This window comes from Mya arenaria, chromosome 7 (assembly GCF_026914265.1).
Source record: "Mya arenaria isolate MELC-2E11 chromosome 7, ASM2691426v1".
Lineage (NCBI taxonomy): Eukaryota > Metazoa > Mollusca > Bivalvia > Myida > Myidae > Mya > Mya arenaria.
The window spans coordinates 25677239-25698631 of record NC_069128.1 but is presented as its reverse complement, the minus strand read 5'-3'; the positions used below and the strand labels follow the sequence as shown (position 1 = coordinate 25698631).

The following is a 21393-nucleotide window of genomic DNA, read 5'->3' as shown; positions in this document are numbered from 1 at the left end:
AACAGCATCCATACTTAAAACACTTAGTTGAACATTAGTATTCCCCTGTGTTTCACCCTGACATTGCAGAGTAACATTCTCTAACTTAGAAACAAACATCTTTACATTTTCACTGTGACTTGAACTCTCTACAAACTCTTCATCATCTTTATTATCCATATATTGTACATCCTCATCAGTTTCACAGTAAATTATTCCACCTTTTGCACATTTCTTACTGTCAGCACTTAGCCCAGCAGTTTCAACCTTACTTTCCTTAGTCTGCACAGACCTATCAGCATTTTCAGTTCTTCCAAACTCAATCTGCTCAGTATCGTCAGCATATTCAGTTGGATTTGCAAACATACATACATGGTTCTCTATTTTCCATATATTTCTAGGAAGCTTACACAGACTTCCATATCTATCCATCCTTGTTCATGTTCATTCATTATGTCTAAAACATTGATGTGCACAAATAATCAGGCTGAATTTCATATTAAAAATTCAAAATTTCAAATTCAGCATCCACTCTTTACATTGGTCAATGAAGAGAAAATAAAGATCTTTACTTTACTGATTTGATTTTCAATCAGTATTTCATCAGGCATCTGTACCGATTTCAAAGTTATATCAATTAAAACATGAATGATCACTTTTTTTTTCTTCATCATGGTCCATTTCTCAGATTTAGTTCTATGGCAATGTACAATAATTGTTAATCCATTTCCTTTTACTAATTTATCATTGATAAGAAGAACAAATTATACGACTTCCTGGATTCGTTATTTAAGTCAATACAAAATTTGTTTGGATTTTTTTTAGACTTATTGCAAAATTTTCAATAAAGTATATAACAATCAATGAACATGAATAATTGAAACAGACAGAAACAGTTATATGATTTCAGATATTATAGCTGCCTGATTTAACAGAAAGGAAAGCTTTATAAATCCTATTAAACTCAGTTACAAAGTCAATGTCCTGTTAACATAATTTGTAGACATATTTTTCCCTATTGTTAAATACATGCAAATTTTTGAACCAAATTTCAATGTCGATATTTTCTTTTCTTATAAATAACTTCATCTCATAAATAAAACATGGGCCAATATGGTTAACAAGACATGAATTAAGAATGCCAAATCATACCTATAAAATGTTGCATAAATTAATGCAAAAATTCCGTTATCATTATATCTTTAAATTACAATGAAAGCACATTAATGTTTAAATGATCTGACAGCGATTTGTCCCACTAAACAATTCTTTATCTTTTGAGATTGTAAAAATCAATGAATCAATGGTTCTTGAAAATTTATTTATGGCACTGTAAATAATGGAATTAATAAAAAGTTTCATCTATGTTTATTTATACGTAGAAGTACTTTTGTTTGCCGTTTACTGTTATCATACATATGCAAAAATACTTGTATAAATACAAGATGAAGTTCAACCCAATATATCTTATCTTTTCAAACAGAATTTTTTTAAACCCAAACTTCAATATTTTGAATTAAAACGTTACATATAATGAGGCTGTTAAAGTCCGATTTATGATCTTTTCAAACACAATTTTTATTAACCCAAACTTCAATATTTTGAATTAAAACATTAGTATAATGAGGCTGTTACATGTATGTCTGATTTATGATATTTTCAAACATTTCTTTTTAACCCAATCTTCAATATTTTGAATTAAAATGTTAGTGTAATGAGGCGGTTAAGTCGGATTTATAATCTTGTCAAACTTATTATTTTTTTTACCCCAAACTTCAATATTTTGAATTAAAACGTTACGTATAATGAGGCTGTTAAAGTCCGAGTTACGATCACATTTTTGTAAAAAAATATATCCATACACGCAAATGATCTATAAATTTCATTAAACAGTCAATGCACTTCTATTTTTTTTCTTCATTCATATCATAAAGCAATTATTGCGTCAATATTCCATAACAATATCTACAAAAACAATAATTGAAGCTTTGAACTGTTCAGTCCTCTAATATATCGATCACTGCGAATTTATCTAATCAATGAAATAAATACTCTTCGTTTACCAGTACAGAAAAAGATACTTAGATTTAACACTTGTAAAATAGTTATCATTCAAACACTGAATTTTATCTGCAATAAATTTCTACATTTCCATTCAAAATCTGATGTCACTTCTTCATAAGCAACTATACATATTTGTTTAAAGTCTTACAAATTTTAATCACTTTAAAAGGTTTAGTCTTAAATACACCATGCAAAATATCATCAAAATTTAGTCTCTATTTAACATTACAAACTTCTTGAAATTTATCACATTATAAATGAACAAATTTTATCAAATTATTACTTTCAATAGCACTCGAGTCAACTGTTAGGGTGACTCTTAGACTTAAAATGAACAATTTGTTTAATAGCATCAAATGGAATAGTGTACTGAACTACATTTCATCCATAAATTTACTAGTGACTCTTATTATATGTAAATATGACACTATTTTATATTGCTTTTCTTTATGATTGCTTTAAAAATTACTAAAATATCAACTCCACAATTAATAGAAAATATATCTCTATCGTCGTTTTCATGCAATTTTGCCTTCTTCATAATTAATCCATTCAGATATAATCCGCTAATCCCCGTGATGGAGAAACTATCCTAATAATTATATATGCTGTTATATAATTTACAACAAACTTCAATATCCCAGTTATTAATTCCTATTGCTGATTATTTCAAACTGTGAAATTGTAAATACTCTCATTTTCATTCACATTTACGAAACAAAACGTTTTCGTTTAATTCAAATTAATTTTGAGAATTTAAAGAATTAACATGAAAGTACTGGTAAACAACTCCAATACTCTTTGATTCCCTTTATTGATTGTATGAGATTGTTGGATGTTTTTGTTAAAGGAAAAATGTAGGCAATTCATTGCAAATATGTTTGTTTGCAGTCCTTTGAACTGACTAATAAAAGGCCCGTGATAATTGATTGATAGATATACCATAGTATGCAAGTTATAGAAAAAAATGTATTGACCAATTCTGGTAGGTATTAATGACCTTTGAAACCAGGCTGAATGCTAAACGGTTCAATTACAATTCTGTTTGATAATTTATCACAATATCAAAGATTCAACAGTTTAAAGCGGGTAGAATTATAGAATTATACAGGAGTATGTTCAATTAGTTTCAATTAATTCTTAATTCAAAAAGGGCAATTCATTTAAATGCCCACTTTTCTTCACTTTCTTTCAATACATTTTGCACAAATTTAATTGTATTTTTATTACAGATTATGAAAAATGAGTACTAAGTAAAAGTTAGTGTTTATTTGGGCATAATTAAAACATTAGATCTGCATTTAGCCAGGCACATTAACAATAACTATCAGTACACTAAATGTCAATATACAAACCAGCCGCATGCATGCACAAATAGCTAAACTCTTTAAAATTTAAATAAAAATCTATTTAAGGACTAAATGGAATTTTGCTGGACGTTTTTGCCTCAAGCTTTCTAAATGCTTAACTAGGATCTGTAGTGAGTAAGCCAAATCCATCGGTTGAGACATGAAAATACTAACTAATTTTTGTCATTTGTCTTGTTTATAATAAAACTCATAGATTAATCAAATACTTCGCATATTCCTCAGACAGCATTCAGCAACTATTATCATAAGTTGTTTTTTTTCTCATTACTTTTTCAGCTTATAAAATATCATAGATTTATACAAACTCCGTTGACTGGACCTCGCTTGGCTTAAATTTCTCATTGGCTCGAACTGGATGTAAAGGACCGATATTATTTTACTGACAGTAAGCTCCCGCTTGGCTCGAATTGTTCAAGGCTCGAGGTATTTTCGCCAGTCCCTGTGAGTTCGAGCCAACAAGGTTCGACTGTAGTATGTACAATGTATATAAAGCCAAAATTTGAAAAGAGGGTGTTACAGGTTAAAAAGTATTAAACAAGTAAAGAAATTCATTTTCTTAACTTAAAGGTGAATGATACTAAGGGACGGTATTCATAAAACATCTTAAGTCATTTCCTAACTTAAGTCATTTTCCAAAACTAAGTATTTTTCTGCTAATTTAATATGATTTCTTAATAATAATACCTGAAACACTTTATTGTCATTGATGTTATTGAATTTACATACTTTTATTAAAAAAATCACTTATATTTTTCTTTTAATTTGACTATAATTTTTTTTAAGAAATTGACTTAAAATAAGAAATGACTGAATATGTTTTATGAATACCTGACAAGATCATTGTCTCGACACCATAGCTTTTGCTTAAATAACACCAGAAATTAGATTTCACAGCTCAAATAATACTGCGTAATAATTTCTGCCTACCTTAAAGTTACTATACTGAACATCCACGCCATCATGTGCAGTCTTAAGATCCTCGGAGCGTTCGATGGCTGTGTCGAGCCACTGATCTAGGTCCTGTAGCTGGCTGTAGAAATCTTCCAGATCATCGCACATATCATCCAGGCGCTTGCATCGCTTGGTCGTCTCCGCTGATGTCTGAAAGTACAGCGAACAAATGCAATTATGAATGTTGAATAGTAATATGGTATTAAATTGAAAACTTCATGCTCCCAGAAAAATCCTTTTACTTTTGATAAAAAAATAAACATGAATTCAGCCCTTCAATTCAAAACTATAGTTTATAATAATGTTGAATTGTAAACATTGTGTTACCAGAACAATCCTTTTACTTTTGGTAGAAAATCATACATAATTCCAGCACCATATGCCAGACCACTGAGCCTCGCGTGACATCGTGCCAACAAGACTGATCAATATAATGTTGTAATACCTTGTTCCATAATCGTTTTCAAATAAATAAAGTTAAACTAATTCAGCTCTTTATAATTCACAACTAATTTTAAAAGCAGCAAGTAATTGAGAAGAAAGAGTAAAGAATTGTCATCTCCTAAATTAATCTCAGTTGTGTTTAAAAAAAGATGTTTGTATTTTCTCAAAACATGATCAGTGTTTATAGCAATTAAAGGATAATGCCATTGGTTCATCATGAATTGGTCTCCTTTATGAGCTATAATCCTGTCAATGTGACCCTAACAGTGCTCCTGACCTTTCTCCACCATATAGAGTAGCCTCCCCTGGACTTGATGTCTGTGGCCTTTGAGATTTTAATATAACAAATATATAATCATGAATATGAAAATACACATTCTGAATATGAACTCATCATTGACCCTGACCTTTCTCCACCATGTAGAATAGCCTCCCCTGACCTTGGGAGGTTGTGACCTTGGTTGTGACCTTGGCCTCTGTGACCTTTGAGACTTCAAGACAAGTTTTGGCTCAATGCTACAGTCACCTTTGAATGTGACCTTCACAAGCACCTGATTCACTCTGTGCATGTATATCGACACAATCATTATCTTGATTACACTATTTCCACAGTTTTCTTTTATAAATTTATTTCCTAAATTGTTTGTCAATTATAGAATTTAACCAAACCATCTGAACACTTATCTCACGACTCACTGTGAAATGTTAGTTTGATAATCATCTTCATTTAAGACAAAAAAAATCCGTTTTGATTGTATTGATATGATTTTATCATTTTATTATCAGATCTTCGACCGATTTTATAGAATAAATATTATTATTTTTATGTCCATTCACCACCAGTACAAGATCAAAAAAACTCGAACAAATCCACATCAATCTCTTATCAAACTCCAAAACAAAGTGAACATTAAAATGATGACCAACAAATAGACATTTGAAAGTTTTCAATATAGCATGTTAATTGATACCAAATACGAGCACAGCCCAAACCCACCTATATGGCTTTAGAAACGCATTGAACATAAGTCAGTCTCGCATTTTATATAACGTAAAGTAAAAACAGTTCACAATGATACAGAGTCAGTATTTAATCTTTCTCATCATTAACGATGGAATAACAAAGTGGGCATTATTTTCAAGAGATGCATCAGGTTTTAATAGGTAGATATCGAGTTACGATATTGAGTCAACCAAACAAGCCAGAGTATTGTCCCTTTTTCTAATGACACTTGGATTGGAAATGGAGGAAACTTGGTTTAATGTCTGCTTTGCATGGTTTGTAAACAATAGAGTACAGAATACTACTGATTTTTTTTACGAAAATAGATTTGGAGAAATTGCAAGCAATATCACATGATACCATGTTCTGAACAATGTGTCTGTATCTCAGTTGCTTTGTTGAGGTATATTCAAGATTTTTTTTGCAAACTGTAAGTGATTCTTGTGTTGTTTAGGACAACTTAGAGTGCAACCTACATTTACAGCCAACGAAATTGCAGATATGCAATCATTAAGTACTAGGCTTAACCATTAAGAATTTCAACTATCATGAGTGTTTAAAGTTCCTCCCACTGCCACTCCTCCGATACACACTCCCGGCGTCAGACTTTGCATTGACAAAGTGTCAGACAATGAGGCTGTATTCTAAGTCAGTTAGATGACCTGAATTAAAATTATAGCGATTAAGAAGGGCTTGTACGCTACGCTCACTACGCCAATTCTTAATCATTAAGATTTAATTCATGCCACCTGCATGCTAACTATATATATAATTACATAATTATCACATTTAAAGAACACCTCGAGATTTTTTAAACTTTATATACTTTATCATGAACTACCTAACATCACTAAACTTACATTACATTCATATTTGAATTTATTCGACTTATAATAAGTTAAGCAAGATTGTGTCGATAGAGTGAATATGCTGTAATGGGTTCAAAAACCTCTTAAAAACTTCCATCTTGTATGAAATTGGATGTAATCAACTACAGCATTAACTCGACTTCATCAAACAAAATTAATTTTCGAAGTTACTCTCCAGAACAGAATAAAATACATTTTAGACATAAAACGATAAATGTAACCAATTTATAAAAATAATCACTTTTAAAGTTGAAATATTAAGAATTCTTAACAGTATTATAAAATACCTTTAGCCGAAAAATCCAAGCATATCTAAATTTCTCCATTTTTGTTACAAAACATTTAATATTAAACACACGAACATTCATAAAATGATAATATAAGCAACACAATTGAAAAGACTTTTTTAGTGATCTCAACTTTCACCAATAAAATTGCAAATTCATCAATCTCACTGAGGACTGTGAGAAGATGCATTGGGGTGATTTGATTATTAAAATGTGCTACAAAATTGTGACATCAGTCATTCAAACTGAACAGCTGGATATGAATGGATCGTTTTTGGTTGTTTTGTGATTATTATATTATGATTTTTTAATTTGTTAATACAATTTTACTAAGTTATCATTCATGAAAAGTACATTTCAAAAAGGTCATTAATTTTCTGTGCGTGAACTTCATAGTTCCAACATATCTGATAAAAAAATCTTCAGATCTAAATTTTAAACATGAGTGCCACAAAGGGAACTAATTTACACGAAGGCTTGTCTGGTGTAACAGTATTTAAGGTATTTCAATCATAAAAGGGCAATAACTGTAAAGTGACTCAAGCAATATGACTGGTTATCCAACTTGTCTAAGACATTATGCCCATGCACATTCTGACCCAATTTGGTACCGCCAAGCAGATGCAGGTGAAACTGTGATATGTCCCCTTCCCTGAACACTTGAATAAGGGGCTTAAGGGGAATAACTCAATAAGTATAAAAAGGGACTTAAATGGACAATGACTTCCTTAATAGTTATGGGCTTGCTCAATCATAACACATGTACATTTTGCCTTGGCAATGTACAAAGTTTCATTTGTATATCTTAAATTTAGTTTTTTTTAAATATCTGGCCTAGGTAGAGGTTTTTACCTAATAATGCCTCTCAATCAACACCCCTGACTCTTTTGAGAAAAAGACAAGCTCATAGTAAGGGGCAGGTGAGCAGAATTGAGCTTACTGTTATAATAATTAATAATAATAATTAAAGGGAGGTAATTTCTACAGTGAAACTTACAATAAGTAGTCTCCCTTTGCCATTTATTGGCCATGAACAGCCTCCATATTTCCACTTCCTAATAAATCCACGGTAACGTTTGAACATCATTTTCTTTGCAAAATGCATTTAATTCTTAAAATTTCCTTTATCATGACAAATGTTATAATGACACAAAACTTATTAACAGTTTCCTTATTTTTTAAAGAACTCAGCCCAAATTATTTATTTGCTATGAAACTGACCGCTTTAATAGCACTGCAGGATTATGCATTATTAAAATAACTCGTCAAGAATCAGAAAGATAAAATTTATTTCCCCTTCTTCATAAAATAAGCATGGTTCAGTCATGGAAATATGTTAAATGGATAAATATATTTAATCAAATTCCTCTGTTTGGAGATTTACAAATTCTCTACAAAATACATAGCTCTTTGTACCTTCATTGCTGTTAGTATATGAAATGTTTCCCACATTTTTTTATCACTTCACAGGATCACAATACGATTATCAGTAAATTATCGGCCTAAAACCTCGGCCATTTTAAAAATAACCAGAAAGCACACTATTCAAAGATTGTATCATTTAAGATTTCCCTAGCTACCATTAATTTTCAAACAAAATTATTTCACAAAACACGATGTTTATAGCTACTTTTATAAATGTTTTTATTCCAAGGATAATGCCTATATTATTATCCCTGTCAAAAGTTAACGCACATAAAAATAAATAATCCATTAATGAGCAGTATTTTAAAACCCCAAATACATTTATTATCCAGCATTGGTAATGCACTTATGGTAATACCGTAATAAAACATTATGCACTAAAACTTGCACCTAAATATAAAAACAAAACATGTTGGTACATTTAACGAGACTCATTTTGCACTAAATAAATCTTGGTCATTTCAAAGTCGAATGATTGAGTAACCCTTCACAGCTTTGCCACTAGACACTGTTATTAACTGTGTTTAAGACGACTTAATCCTTAGTGTGTCTAAATTTCACTTCCAAATTGGACTTTAAATAAGAAGTTTATCCGTTCTGTTACGTTGAGTTACTGTTTTGTACCAAACACATGGTAGATAAAGATAGAAAATCCCTCATACAGAGAAATTATTGCAAGTTAGTAGCTTTTTTCTTAAGCAATAGGTTTCCATTTGAAAATGAATTCTTCAAATAGTCATTTGCAATAATTAAAGATGCACTCTCACAGAATGACCAAATCAACAACTTTAAAAAATTTTTTTGTCTCAGACTCATCTGATTTTGGCATTAATGATTTCAATTCAGTCATATAAAGTGACTCACAATAGAACAGATCCCTTGTTTGAAAATATTTCAAAAAAATCATTTTCATTAAAGTGTTTGTTACGCTTTTAGTCATAAAAGCATAATTTTTTAATATAAATATTAAAAACTGTGATCTGATATTTTATCAGCAGTCTTATATCACCAGTTATCAGACATTTACGCAAAATTTAGCCCATTCCAAGACAAAAAAAAATAAAAAGTTGTCAAAATGTTCAATCTGTGAGAGTGCAGCTTTAAAACTTAACAATATACCCAACCCATAATGTACAATTACACAACAATTACCTTTGAAAGACCCTTCAATAGGATTCACACTCATTTGGATTTTTTTTAAATTAAAAATAAGTTCAGATCAATGGCAAGGATCAAGTCATATTTTTGTATAATTTGACAATTACTATAATTGGATGATAATTTTCCCTTTTAAGAGTTTATGAAATGAAAATAACATAGGATTGTAAATTTATTTACTGAACCATTTTAAAAGTAAATGAAATTTTAAAGAACAAATTAACACCAATACATACAGAAACCCCACTTTAAAAAAATAATCAACAGTAAAATGATCATTGACAAAAACATAAATGCATTGCTATTCTTTTGCACACAAATTATTTTATTTAGTTTTTGTAATTAAAATTCTTATAATGATAATAATAATAGTAGTTATTGTAAAGGGATTATCCATCCATTATAAAGACCCTCAAATACATTACTAAGGATAACTCATGGCAGTAACAGGTAACAGTATCAATCTCTAATGATGATGGTATGTTAAATATTGAGCCTATTGTTCAGAATTATTTTGAGTTAACAGCATGATTAACAACATCGTTGCTAACTTTTGAATTTGAAATACTTGATGATCTGCTTATAGAGTTTAAACAAAACAATTACAGTTTAATACAGTTGTCTCTTAAGTGAGAGACAGAAACCTAGTATACAAACTTAAACATCTACAGGCGACCACAAGTCAGATATACTGGAACTGTATTGTTAAAACTTCAATGTGACTATTTTCAACTTAGGAAATGTTTCGAATTTTTACTATCAAAAAACATTTATACCCTCTATTTTTTCATATGCCTTTATTATGTGGATATTTTTCTTGCTTATTTTTATATCTTTGGTGTTAAAACATTGCTACTTTGATTAAATTCAACTTAGAAAAAATCATTTTTTCGCTTAGTTGGGTAGTTTTACTTAGAACCCTAATGAATAAGGCATCTGGACTTATGTTTCTGCATTGTATTACACTAAGCACCATTTGTGTACGTGTAAAATCCATGCATACTACTCACTGAATCAAGCCTAACACGGAGGTCCGAGGTACTGGATTTGAGTTTTTGTAGCTGTTGTGCCCCTTCATCCTTGCTGTCAACTTTGTTGGCCCCCACGAGGGTCGCAGCCTCTTTGATGGAGTCTGTAATCTCGTCAGCCTTTTCATCCATACTCTGCTTCAGGTCCTTTAAAGGGAAAAAACATTTATCAGAAATAAAGCAGTGAAGAATATTTCGCGGAAAAACAGGCAAGTTTATTAATAATTTTACCATACAATTAACATAAAAAATTCAAGCAATGGTGGCGCTGGTAAAAAAATATATGGTCATTTTTCACGGACTATAAATTTGTGCCAAATATCTGCAAAAATAAGACATCCCAAACATAAAACATTTCACAGTAGTCTTTGCAAAAAGGAAATCTTAAGTAAAGCAACAATATTTCACTACCAAATTTTTTTTAAATTGTATCCAAAACATTGTGGGGTAAAGCAGAGATAAAGAATTTTTATAAATGAATGCAAACTCAACTCACATGACAGTCTTCCCGTTGTTTCTCCAATTTTTCCATACGTTCACTTGGCGCACCCTGCTGGGCTAACCTCCTTTCAATCTCCTGAAGCCAGTCTGACTGGTCCCTAATCTCCAGCAGGCTTTGTACAACCTCTTCCTCCTCCGAGGCTAAAGTCACTTCCCCAGTTGAGGGGTCGACCTTGACCTTAGAGGTCATTGTGAGGAAACCATTGGCTAATGCGTCTCGGAGAGACATGGATTGACCATTTGGTGTTACAAAGTTTGTTGTTCTTGGATTCACCTTGTTACCATCAATGAGGTCGCGAAGAGTTGCTGACGTGTCTGCAAATTGGTCTGGGTTGATTTCTGGGTCAATATGGCCTCGTTTGATGGCTTCGGCAAGCGTGATCTTCTCTTTAGTATCTGGATCGATATATCTTCCAGATCTTGGATCAAATTGCCCCGATTCTATCAAAGCACCAAGGCTTACAATGTTTCCGGTCTTGTTATCTACTAGCATTACACTATTGGGATCAAAAACTCCATTAGCAACTGCTTCCGTTACCGACATGTTGTCTCCAGTAAGAGGATCTATAACCATTCCAGTTTTCAAATCAAGTACACCATTCTCCGCAGCATCATTTATTGACATTTCATCGAGTGCTTCAAGTAAAGGCACAACCAACCTGGGATCAATCTTACCAGATTTAATAGCATCAGCTAGTGACATTATCTCACCAGTGGCGGGGTTCACATGTTTCCCATTCTTTAGATCAATTATTCCAGCTTTAAGCGCATCTTCAAGTGAAATTAATTCACCGTTTGGTCCCTGGACACATTTAACACTGAGGTCCGTCTTAGCAGCAAGTTTTGAAACCAGTGCTCTGTTATCAACAATCTTATCAGGATTAATATCGGTTTGCACAAGACCTCTTGCTACAGCTTCTGACAATGACAACTGTTCACCAGTATTTGGATCGACAAACTTTCCAGTTTTGGGATCTAAGAGGCCACTTTCAATTGCTGAAGCAAGTGACACAACTTTTCCAGCTTGGTTATCATACAAGAATACAGAATTTGGGTCTATGATTCTTTGAGCAATGGCACCCTGAAGTGATATAGTGTGTCCAGTATTCGGGTCAGTGACTAATCCAGTATCAGGGTCAAATTTCCCATCTTTGATTAGCTGTCCGATAGAATTTTCACTGTACACATCCAAGATTTGTTTGGCAGCTTGGGGAGATATCAGCCCTTTTTCTACAGCTTCTTCGATTGACATAGGGCTTCCACCAGGTGGGCAGAACTCATTCTTGACAAAGTCAATAAGGCCTTGTGAAACAGCCTCTTCTAAAGACACTTCCCGTTTTCCAGCAGTTTTGGCTAAAGGCACAGACATATCATGTTTTGATCGAAGAGCATCAGCAAGTTTCTTATTAGGATCTCTATGGAGGCCATCGATATCATCACCTTCGAAAATATCACCCATCCCTGGAATGAACCTCTGCTTTTTGATATGAAGTTGCTTGAATGTAAGAATGTTCTCACTCGGAGTGCTCGAGTCAACTGGTCTTACTTTGATCAATCCTTTCTTAATGGCGTCGGCAACACTCATTGTTTCACCAGTATGTGGGTTACGGTAGAGTGAGTTTGCTGGATCTATGACACCATCTTGTATCGCCCTCTTTAAACTCAATTCTTCACCAGTGCTTGGGTCCAACACTGACAAAACTTCATGCGAAACATCGGAAAAATCCACACATGTGTACATTCCATTTTCTTCAGTTATTTCATCAAGCAATGCCGGATCAGCCACCAGATAACCATTCTGCACTGCTTCAAGAATGCTCATTTGTTCTCCAGTCAATGGATTGGTATAAAGTCCAGTTCTTGGGTCAATAATTCCAGCAGTAATAGCTTCCTTCACTCCGACCCATTCCCCGGTCTTCGGGTCAATAACTCCTTCAACTGGGTACTTAACAGTTTTCATCTTATTTTTCATAGGTGCAAACCCACCATTGTGGGCATCGACATCTCCATTTGCTAAGTTCTCTCTAAAGTCTGCAAGAATGAAGCCCTTCTGTATGGCCTCGGGAATTGACATCACTTCACCAGTGGCAGGGTTGCGATATGTGCCGTTAATTTGATCTAGTATGCCATTTGATAATGCTTGGAAGACACTCAACTGCTTTTTTGATTTGGGGTCCAGCACATCTGAAAGCATTAAGGGATTTATGAGTACCTACGTAGATATGAAAGGGAAGAAACTGTTAGGCCTTGTTTTAATTCATACTGAGTTGTCTTTCTTCTGTAAAATGAATGCTGATGAAGTGCAATTTTTATATAGCAATATTTTTAAACTGGTCCGCAGATGCAACATAAAACATAATTGGTTTTGAACACATATCCTTCAACATACAGATGGAAATCTTTTGTGTATGTTACCTTACACAATTATTGTATTTTTGTTTATATTCTAAAAACAGGTCTTATAATTATAAACTTCATAAGTCCATTTTAGCTTTTACACCAGCAATCCACCAACCGGTAATAATGAAAGATTCTGTTTCTTGGATGACACCAGCGATGGCCGCAGCATCCCCGCTGAGTGCAGAGGCTACACGTCTCAGTTTCTGTCTCCGTCTGGGTGGGGGGATGGGCGCCTTGCCTGGGCGTCGCTCATGGATGTAGAGCTCAGATCTCACCTTGGTGATGGCCGTCTGCTTAGTGTGGATGTCAATGTCTACCACTGGTATGGCCCTAAAAATATGACACATTGTCAAGTTTCAAGTTTTGATAGCAAATCGGCATCTTGCCTTTGGGTTTTAATTACAATTGGTATAAACAGTCATATGGCCAAGACACACAGCTATTATATAAACAATAATAATAATATTCACCTGCAATATTTGTATTTTGGGCTGTAACTGACGTTGAAACTCGAGACCCAATCCCTTTACATGTCCTTTTTGATATATGCCTAACCCATGCACTATTTTAGTTGCTGAATTGTTTCATCATATATTGTGTAAATGTATCTTCATGCAATGAAATATAATATTTTTGTCACCTTAAGAAATTTCTAAAAGAAGACTGGTCAATGGTCAAATGGTACAAACAATTGATAATGCTTATTTACCCTCATCAATATTCCTCCGAAATTAAATGAAAAATACACTATTAAGTCTCCCTTTTAGTCGAAGGGGAGACAAAACAAGTTAAAAACAAATGTCGCAGCAACATCTGAACCTTTGGAGCTGAAATAACCTTCTTACATTTCAAAGTAAGCCTTTGAGCAGTACGTAGGCCCAGTTTTCTCTGAGATTAGAACTCCAGCTTTCTCCCTTGTTGTGGCTAAGGTCTGTCTGTACGTCTTGGCGTAGGTCAGGAACTCCTGAGAAACAGTGTTATAGAATGTTAATGATTAATTTTCCCCTATACTTCAATGAAAGCTGTGGAACAAAATGTAAGACAGTAAATCACTCCAGACCCCAAACTCTTCCTAGGTATTTTTCTAGGTCAAAGGTCAAAACTTTGTGTGAATCAATCAAGCATCAACAAGAGCTGTCACAGTCACATGACAAATGCCCCCACTTGAGCCTTTTTTGGACAAATAGCCATTATTAGAACACAAGAGATATGCCCCCCTAATGGCAACCAATAAGTCTTCGCATTTAATGTACAAGGGATAATTTAAGTTTATGATCAACATTCCTACAAGTTTAAGGATAGTAAGAACAAGCATACTGTAGCAATTGATTGTACAAGCTTTTGGTGTTCAAGGTCACCGCCACTGTAAGTTGTGACCTACTGACCTCAAAGTCAATAGTGGTTATCTATTGGTCATGATCAACCTCCCTACCATGTTTGAGGACTAAAGCACCAAGCATAGTCTAGTTATTAATCAGAAAAGCTTTTTGTGCATAAGGTCACATCAACCATGACCTTTGACTAAAACATTGATAGTGGTCATCTGCTGGTCATGACCAACCTCCCTGACAAGTTAGTGGATCCTATGCCCAAGCATAATCTAGTTATCAATCGGACAAGCTTTTTGTGTCCACAGTCACCACGACCATGACTCTTGATCTACCAACCTCAAAATAATTATGGGTGAGCTGCTGGTTATGACCAATCTCCCTGCTATGTTTGAGGACCTTTAGCCCAAGCATACTTTATTTATCAATCTGACAAATTCAACACAACCGTGACCTTTTTAACCTACTGATATCAAAATCAATAGGGGTCATCTGCTGGTCAGACCAACCTGGGCAATGTAATATACCCCCACTTCTTTGGAAGAGGAGCATTACAAACATTATTTCATGAATCATGGGACCTGCTGCACATTCAGGTATACTGCCATTGCAAATATGTGAAGCATGTTTTTTAACAAAATCCTTATCAGATACCTAACGAAAGCTTTCAGAATAACTCAATAAATGTTTTATTCCTGTAAAAGAAACAGGGGCGACCAAAGCATTTGTTATTAGAACAGGCACTATATCAGTGCAAAAATTTGGACATGTGCCTTGTCCCCAAGAACAGAAATATTGTTAATGTCAGTGTAGGTTTGATGGTCTGGGGGTCACCTCTACCGCCCCCGCCCCCCCCCCCCCCCCCCCCCCCATCCAATTTGCTAGTGAAATAGTGAAAAGGATACCAATTGATGTGGTCCATATATGTTTTTTGGTAGCAATAATTTTCATTCGCACTTGTGTTTAAATATTTATAGCAAACAACATAGAATGGTGGTTTTATACAGTTTTATACACAATTTTATACAAAACATTTCCCCCACAAATATAGCCAGAAAGCTTAAAGCTAATCAATAAAGTCACCTGCTTTCAACACTAATGCACTCACTGTCTAGTTCATTAATCAGATAGTCGGATGTGTCATTGCCTATCGCCTGAAGATACCATATAAATTATCTGGAAAATGTTTCTGGGGAGTATTTCAATGTAGAATATTGCATGACAACTAATTAAATGTAAGTTGGAAATGGTTTTATTGGGATTAATTAAAGCTGTACTCTTACAGATTGACTGTTTTGAAAATTTTCTTTATTTTTTTTTCTTGGAATGGGCAATTTTTCGTAAATCCCTGAAAATCATTGAAATAAAACTGCTGAAAAAAGATCAGATCTCAGTTTTTCATATTTAAATATGTTCAAAATTGATGTTTTATGGTTAGAAGCGTTACTAACACTTTAAGAAAAATTATAATTTTGGCAGTTTCCCAAATAATTGAGATCTGTTCTATCTTATATGGCTGTATTGAAGGAAATGATACCAAAATCAGCTGATTCTGAGATAAAAACTAAAAAAATGTCAATCTGTGAGAGTGCAGCTTTAACACTTGATCTGTGTAAGTCATACAAGTTACTTGATATTTCATCACATTATTTTCAAGAAATTAGTATTTTCAGATTGAACAAGTATAATTATGATTTCAACATCTTTACTTTAAAAATCTAAATCTAAAATTGGCCACATATCTCTGCAAAATTCCTTCTTAACACAAACATACCCATCAATTTATTGAGCTGGCATACAACAGCTATCAGAAATTTTCAAGCAATATTGTGTTACAAGTCATAAGTTGTGTGTGATAAAGGTTTAGTGGTTTAGGTGTCAGCCTCTCACTGAAGAGGTTGTGGGTTCCATCAACACTCAGGATACATTATAATTGGGCTAGACACCAGATGGTCCAAAAATTGTCAAATACAGTATTTCCTTAAAACAAACCTAGAATTGTCAATGCAAGCTAGTGGGAGGCCGCTTATACATCACTTTATCTGACTAAATTAATGAGCCGACATTTATGTTGCTTTCTCATTTGTGTTTCCCCATTTAAAATAGGGCATAATAGATTCCCAGTTTAATTTGTTTATGGGTACAAATAAATATACTGATGCTATATTTAAACTTACTGGGATTTACATGGTAGACAACCCTAGTAAATTTCGAATTTGAAAAATGTGCAAAAACTGTGAAAGATACATGTGTCTTTGTTTCCTTGAAATTGCATGACCTGGTGTCTAGCCCCTTGTCTTGCCTAATCTTGTCTTTACTATTAAACATTTTTCATAAACTAATTAATACCTTATAAATAACCAGAGCCTTCCCATTAGCCTGCCAGGTGAGTGTTGTCCCATTCTGGTTGTCGCGGGAGCTTGGTTTCACCTGGCTCAAGATCTTCCGGAAGCTTGTTGCCTGGGCAACGAGGTCCCTATAATCTACGTCATCTTGGTTAGGGCTGGGCCTAAGGACCTGGACAGCCTCATTCATTAGACGCATAAGTTCTGCCTTCTGATTGGTCGAAACACTGTAGAGCTAGAAAATGATTGAAATTAATTTCACCATACTAAATTTAAAATTGACTCCCACCAAAAAAACAAACATTTTGTGTACATTATTTTTTGCTTTAATAATATAGAACAACACTAAATCTAATTGAAATTGAGAGTAAAACTATATTTTAATTAATTGTTGGATGAAACAACTTATGAAACTGTGGAAAATGAAACACATATGAATAAATAAATCCGGGGGGGGGGGGGGGGGGGGGGTTCTGTTTTTTATTATTACTATTATTCAATGACACCTTACTTCTTTAACGGTTGTGTCCTCAGCTGATGCTGTTAGGTACTGTGCCAACTGGGTGCGCAGACGGCGGATAGTTGTTTCCCAGTTCACCTGTAACTGATCCTTCGCCCTGTTGGAGAGAATTAAGGTTTAATATTTTGCATCAGGATGTTTCACAGATACTCTCAAAGAGATAATTTGCTTTAACACAGATGGTATTAATATTGGATTTATTAAGTTTTAACTTTAAAAACAATCTGTGGCTGTATGAGTAGGTTAATCTATTAATAAAATACTGAACTGAAATCTAATAAATGATCTAATGTTGGTATAGATGTGCTCAAAAACTGTCCTATCACAACAGGAAAAACTGTCCTATCACAACAGGAAAAACTGTCCTATCACAACAGGAAAAACTGTCCTATCACAACAGGAAAAACTGTCCTATCACAACAGGAAAAACTGTCCTATCACAACAGGAAAAACTGTCCTATCACAACAGGCAAAACTGTCCTATCACAACAGGCAAAACTGTCCTATCACAACAGGAAAAACTGTCCTATCACAACAGGAAAAAATGTCCTATCACAACAGGAAAAACTGTCCTATCACAACAGGCAAAACTGTCCTATCACAACAGGCAAAACTGTCCTATCACAACAGGCAACTAAATTGCATGCTCAATTCATGTTATCTGAAGCCTCCATTGCAAGCAAACCAATGTTCATCCATTTTTTCCATCAACCAAGAGGCAAATTACTTTTCTCAATACACTGAAATACTACTCGCACACCAACACATCCTAAATTTTGTTTTCACAACCAGCAATTAAGTTGAATCTTGTTTGCATTTCTCAATACACTGAAATAGAACTAACACACCAACAACATTATTAATGTGCCCGTTTATCCAGCAGGACCCATTTGATCCAGAATCGTAGTAGCGGTTTGGTTTAATGGGAGAGATTTTTAACAACGCTACTGCAATGTTTTTAATCCTTCCTACGTACAAAATGGAATCTCCTAGAATTCTTGATGAAATGTTCCCCAGGGCTGGTTGCATTCTGTCCTTACACCAGACCTGCCACACCCCACTATCCATTTTGTTAAAAATCACACAGTTAACCTTCATAAACAGTGAATTCCTATTGCCATACCTCTGAGCCTCATTGTATGCCTGTTTATCGGGTGGGGGTATAATCATGACAATCCCAGGGACATCCGTCTCGGTCCCAACCTTACACCGGATCTGCCACACCTCACTGTCCAAGTTGTTAAGTATTACACACTCTTCCCCTTCTCGTAGGTGAACCTGAAAAAAATTGGGATATAACATAAACCCATCTTAAAATATCCAGATATACATGATATAAGATATCCACATTGCAAGCGAAAACCAAAGCTCATCCATTTTTCTCCGTCAACCAAGGGGCATAACCAACAATAATTCCAGCCGGAGTTAAGGGGCTTGTTTTATTGCTGCATATTGTCACAAGTACATGTGTTCTATGTTTAATGTAAATATCTCGAACAATCCATGAGTAATGTACATCGTTTAACATAACATATTTCATGGCTTTGATCACGGGTTATACTAGTATGTATTATTTGTGATATTCATTGAATGAACTTTTTTTTCTTTCTTTGAAATTTTACAAGGCTGCAATGACAATGGCACCAAGAGTATGACTATTTTCTTTGATGATAAGAAAAGCTTAAAAGTTACTTGTAAACAGATTCTATATTCATTTAAACCCTTAACATTATTCCAATCATAAACTAATGGAAACAAGTCACTGTGAATGTTAACAAAATCATCTAACATGCTCTTAAAACATTTGGTCATTAAATGTTCTTCGCTAATATGTGAAAACATAAATAGATTTACAAAACTGCACACAATTTAAAAATTATTATGAAAGAATTTAAGAACCAAAATATTTTTGCATGCACAGTAACTTTATTATGCTTATATAATTATTTGACACCTACCTCTGCTTGTTGGTAGTCAACAAGTGCTCTCCCCTTGATCCCAAACTCTTCAACCTCCTTTCTGAGGTGTATGGGATACACGTCTTGGCTTCGGTCTGACAGACGCTCAACTCGGGATTGGTAGTCTAGTAGGCGGTTAGTTACATCCTGTAATGGAACAATGACTGTAACATATATTTATGTTATTAAGAAACATCATTTGGAAATGTTCTATGCCAGGCTACATTTAATACATTGTCTGCAGCCATGGTACTTTCTTCCCTTACACTTCATACATACTGTGGGAAAAAAAGACTGACAAAATCTCATTTTACTGATTATGCATGAGGCAGGGGACAGAACTCTTCCATGAAATTGCATGTTACAACTAAATACGCTTCACCAACCCTGTAGTGTCAGTTGTCTCCACTGGCAGAGTACTTTTGCAAAATAAATGATGATTTTGCTGACAACTACAGTACCAAGGCTATGACAATTCTTTGGAGAACCACTCTAAGACTATACGGACCCTTACCCTGATGTGTTTGATAATGGTTGAAGGCTCTAATGTTTCCACTCTCTCTCTCATGTTTTCGGAATCCAGCCAGGCAAGATACAGCTGCATATCTTCACAAAGATACTGGGATTCATGGAAAAACTGGAACAAAATTGATTTTCATGTATTGCATGATATGGTATAGGAAATTAAGGGATTTATTCCTATTCTTGTTAGGTAAACTCACGACAAACATAACTAAGCCTTAGAACTTTGGTTTTGCTAAATTAAAACATTATCATAAACTCTGTTGTAGAATATAAATTTATTTGCTAAATAAATAACACCTGGAAAAAAATGTGAAATTGACTTCTGCTTGGTTTAAATCTCAACATTTACAACATGACAACTTTTTATCACCAGAGTTAGTATTTGGCACTTGAAACAATGATGTGATACCTTCCGTAAACATGATGTGTTTATTGACAAAGGTTAACTTAGGACATGGTGAAAGTGCTACTATTAGTGAAAAAAAAATCCATATCGAAATCTACAGCAAGTCAAATTTTTACTACAGTAGATTTTTCTACCAAACTTATCTCCCTTACCTGATGGTAGTCAGCAGCGTTCTGTAAATGTGTTTCCATACATCGAGCCACTGTGCCAAGCCAGCCCCATGAACGTCGTAGTGTGTAAACACAGTCCTAAAAGTATCAAGTTAAAACATTGTTATGCATTTACTACTGAAACATTTTGCTGCTCTGAAATTCTCATGTCTTAATAAATAATATACATTCAATATGAATGAAGTTGATGAGCAGATTGTACAGAACTTTGATAAAGTTAACAACCTTGTTAACATCATCGTTGTTAACTTTCAAATCTATTCTGCTCTGGAAATATAAAAGATACACTTGTGATCTGCAGTATTTCTAACAATATTAGAGACATCTATTTTAGCAGTAACTGTTTATCTTAATATATGAGCACATAATAAAAATAAATTCACGTTTAAAAAGTTAACAACAATCTTGTTAATCACGTTTTTAACCTTAACAAAGTTCTGAACAATTAGCCCAATGTCTAAGGAGTCTCCCCTTACCCTGTGCATGCGCGAGGACTGCTCCATGTGTTCCCGCCGATACATGCTGTCAAACACGCCTCGCCTCTCTGTAAGGTAGAGGGCTCGCTCTTCAAACTCAGTCTGGGCACTCTGAAATACATACATGTTATTGTCTATGACACTGCTAATGACAGATATCATGCCTCCAATATGAATGATTCAACG

General features: G+C 34.0%; 1 protein-coding gene across 5 annotated transcripts in view; it reads right to left on the bottom strand.

The window, feature by feature from the left end:
- Positions 1–21393, bottom strand: part of LOC128240342 (microtubule-actin cross-linking factor 1, isoforms 1/2/3/4/5-like) — a 100675-nt gene that overhangs the window by 56363 nt on the left and 22919 nt on the right. For all 5 annotated transcript variants that reach the window (XM_052956952.1, XM_052956948.1, XM_052956953.1 and 2 more), the window contains exons 6-17: positions 21208–21318; positions 20714–20809; positions 20145–20267; positions 19631–19777; positions 18796–18950; positions 17664–17769; positions 17157–17387; positions 14325–14443; positions 13595–13809; positions 11075–13263; positions 10561–10725; positions 4341–4514 (exon numbers count right to left, since the gene is read on the bottom strand). In XM_052956952.1, coding sequence (XP_052812912.1) covers positions 4341–4514; positions 10561–10725; positions 11075–13263; positions 13595–13809; positions 14325–14443; positions 17157–17387; positions 17664–17769; positions 18796–18950; positions 19631–19777; positions 20145–20267; positions 20714–20809; positions 21208–21318 — 3831 coding nt within the window. The remainder of the gene's footprint in view (positions 1–4340; positions 4515–10560; positions 10726–11074; positions 13264–13594; positions 13810–14324; positions 14444–17156; positions 17388–17663; positions 17770–18795; positions 18951–19630; positions 19778–20144; positions 20268–20713; positions 20810–21207; positions 21319–21393) is intronic.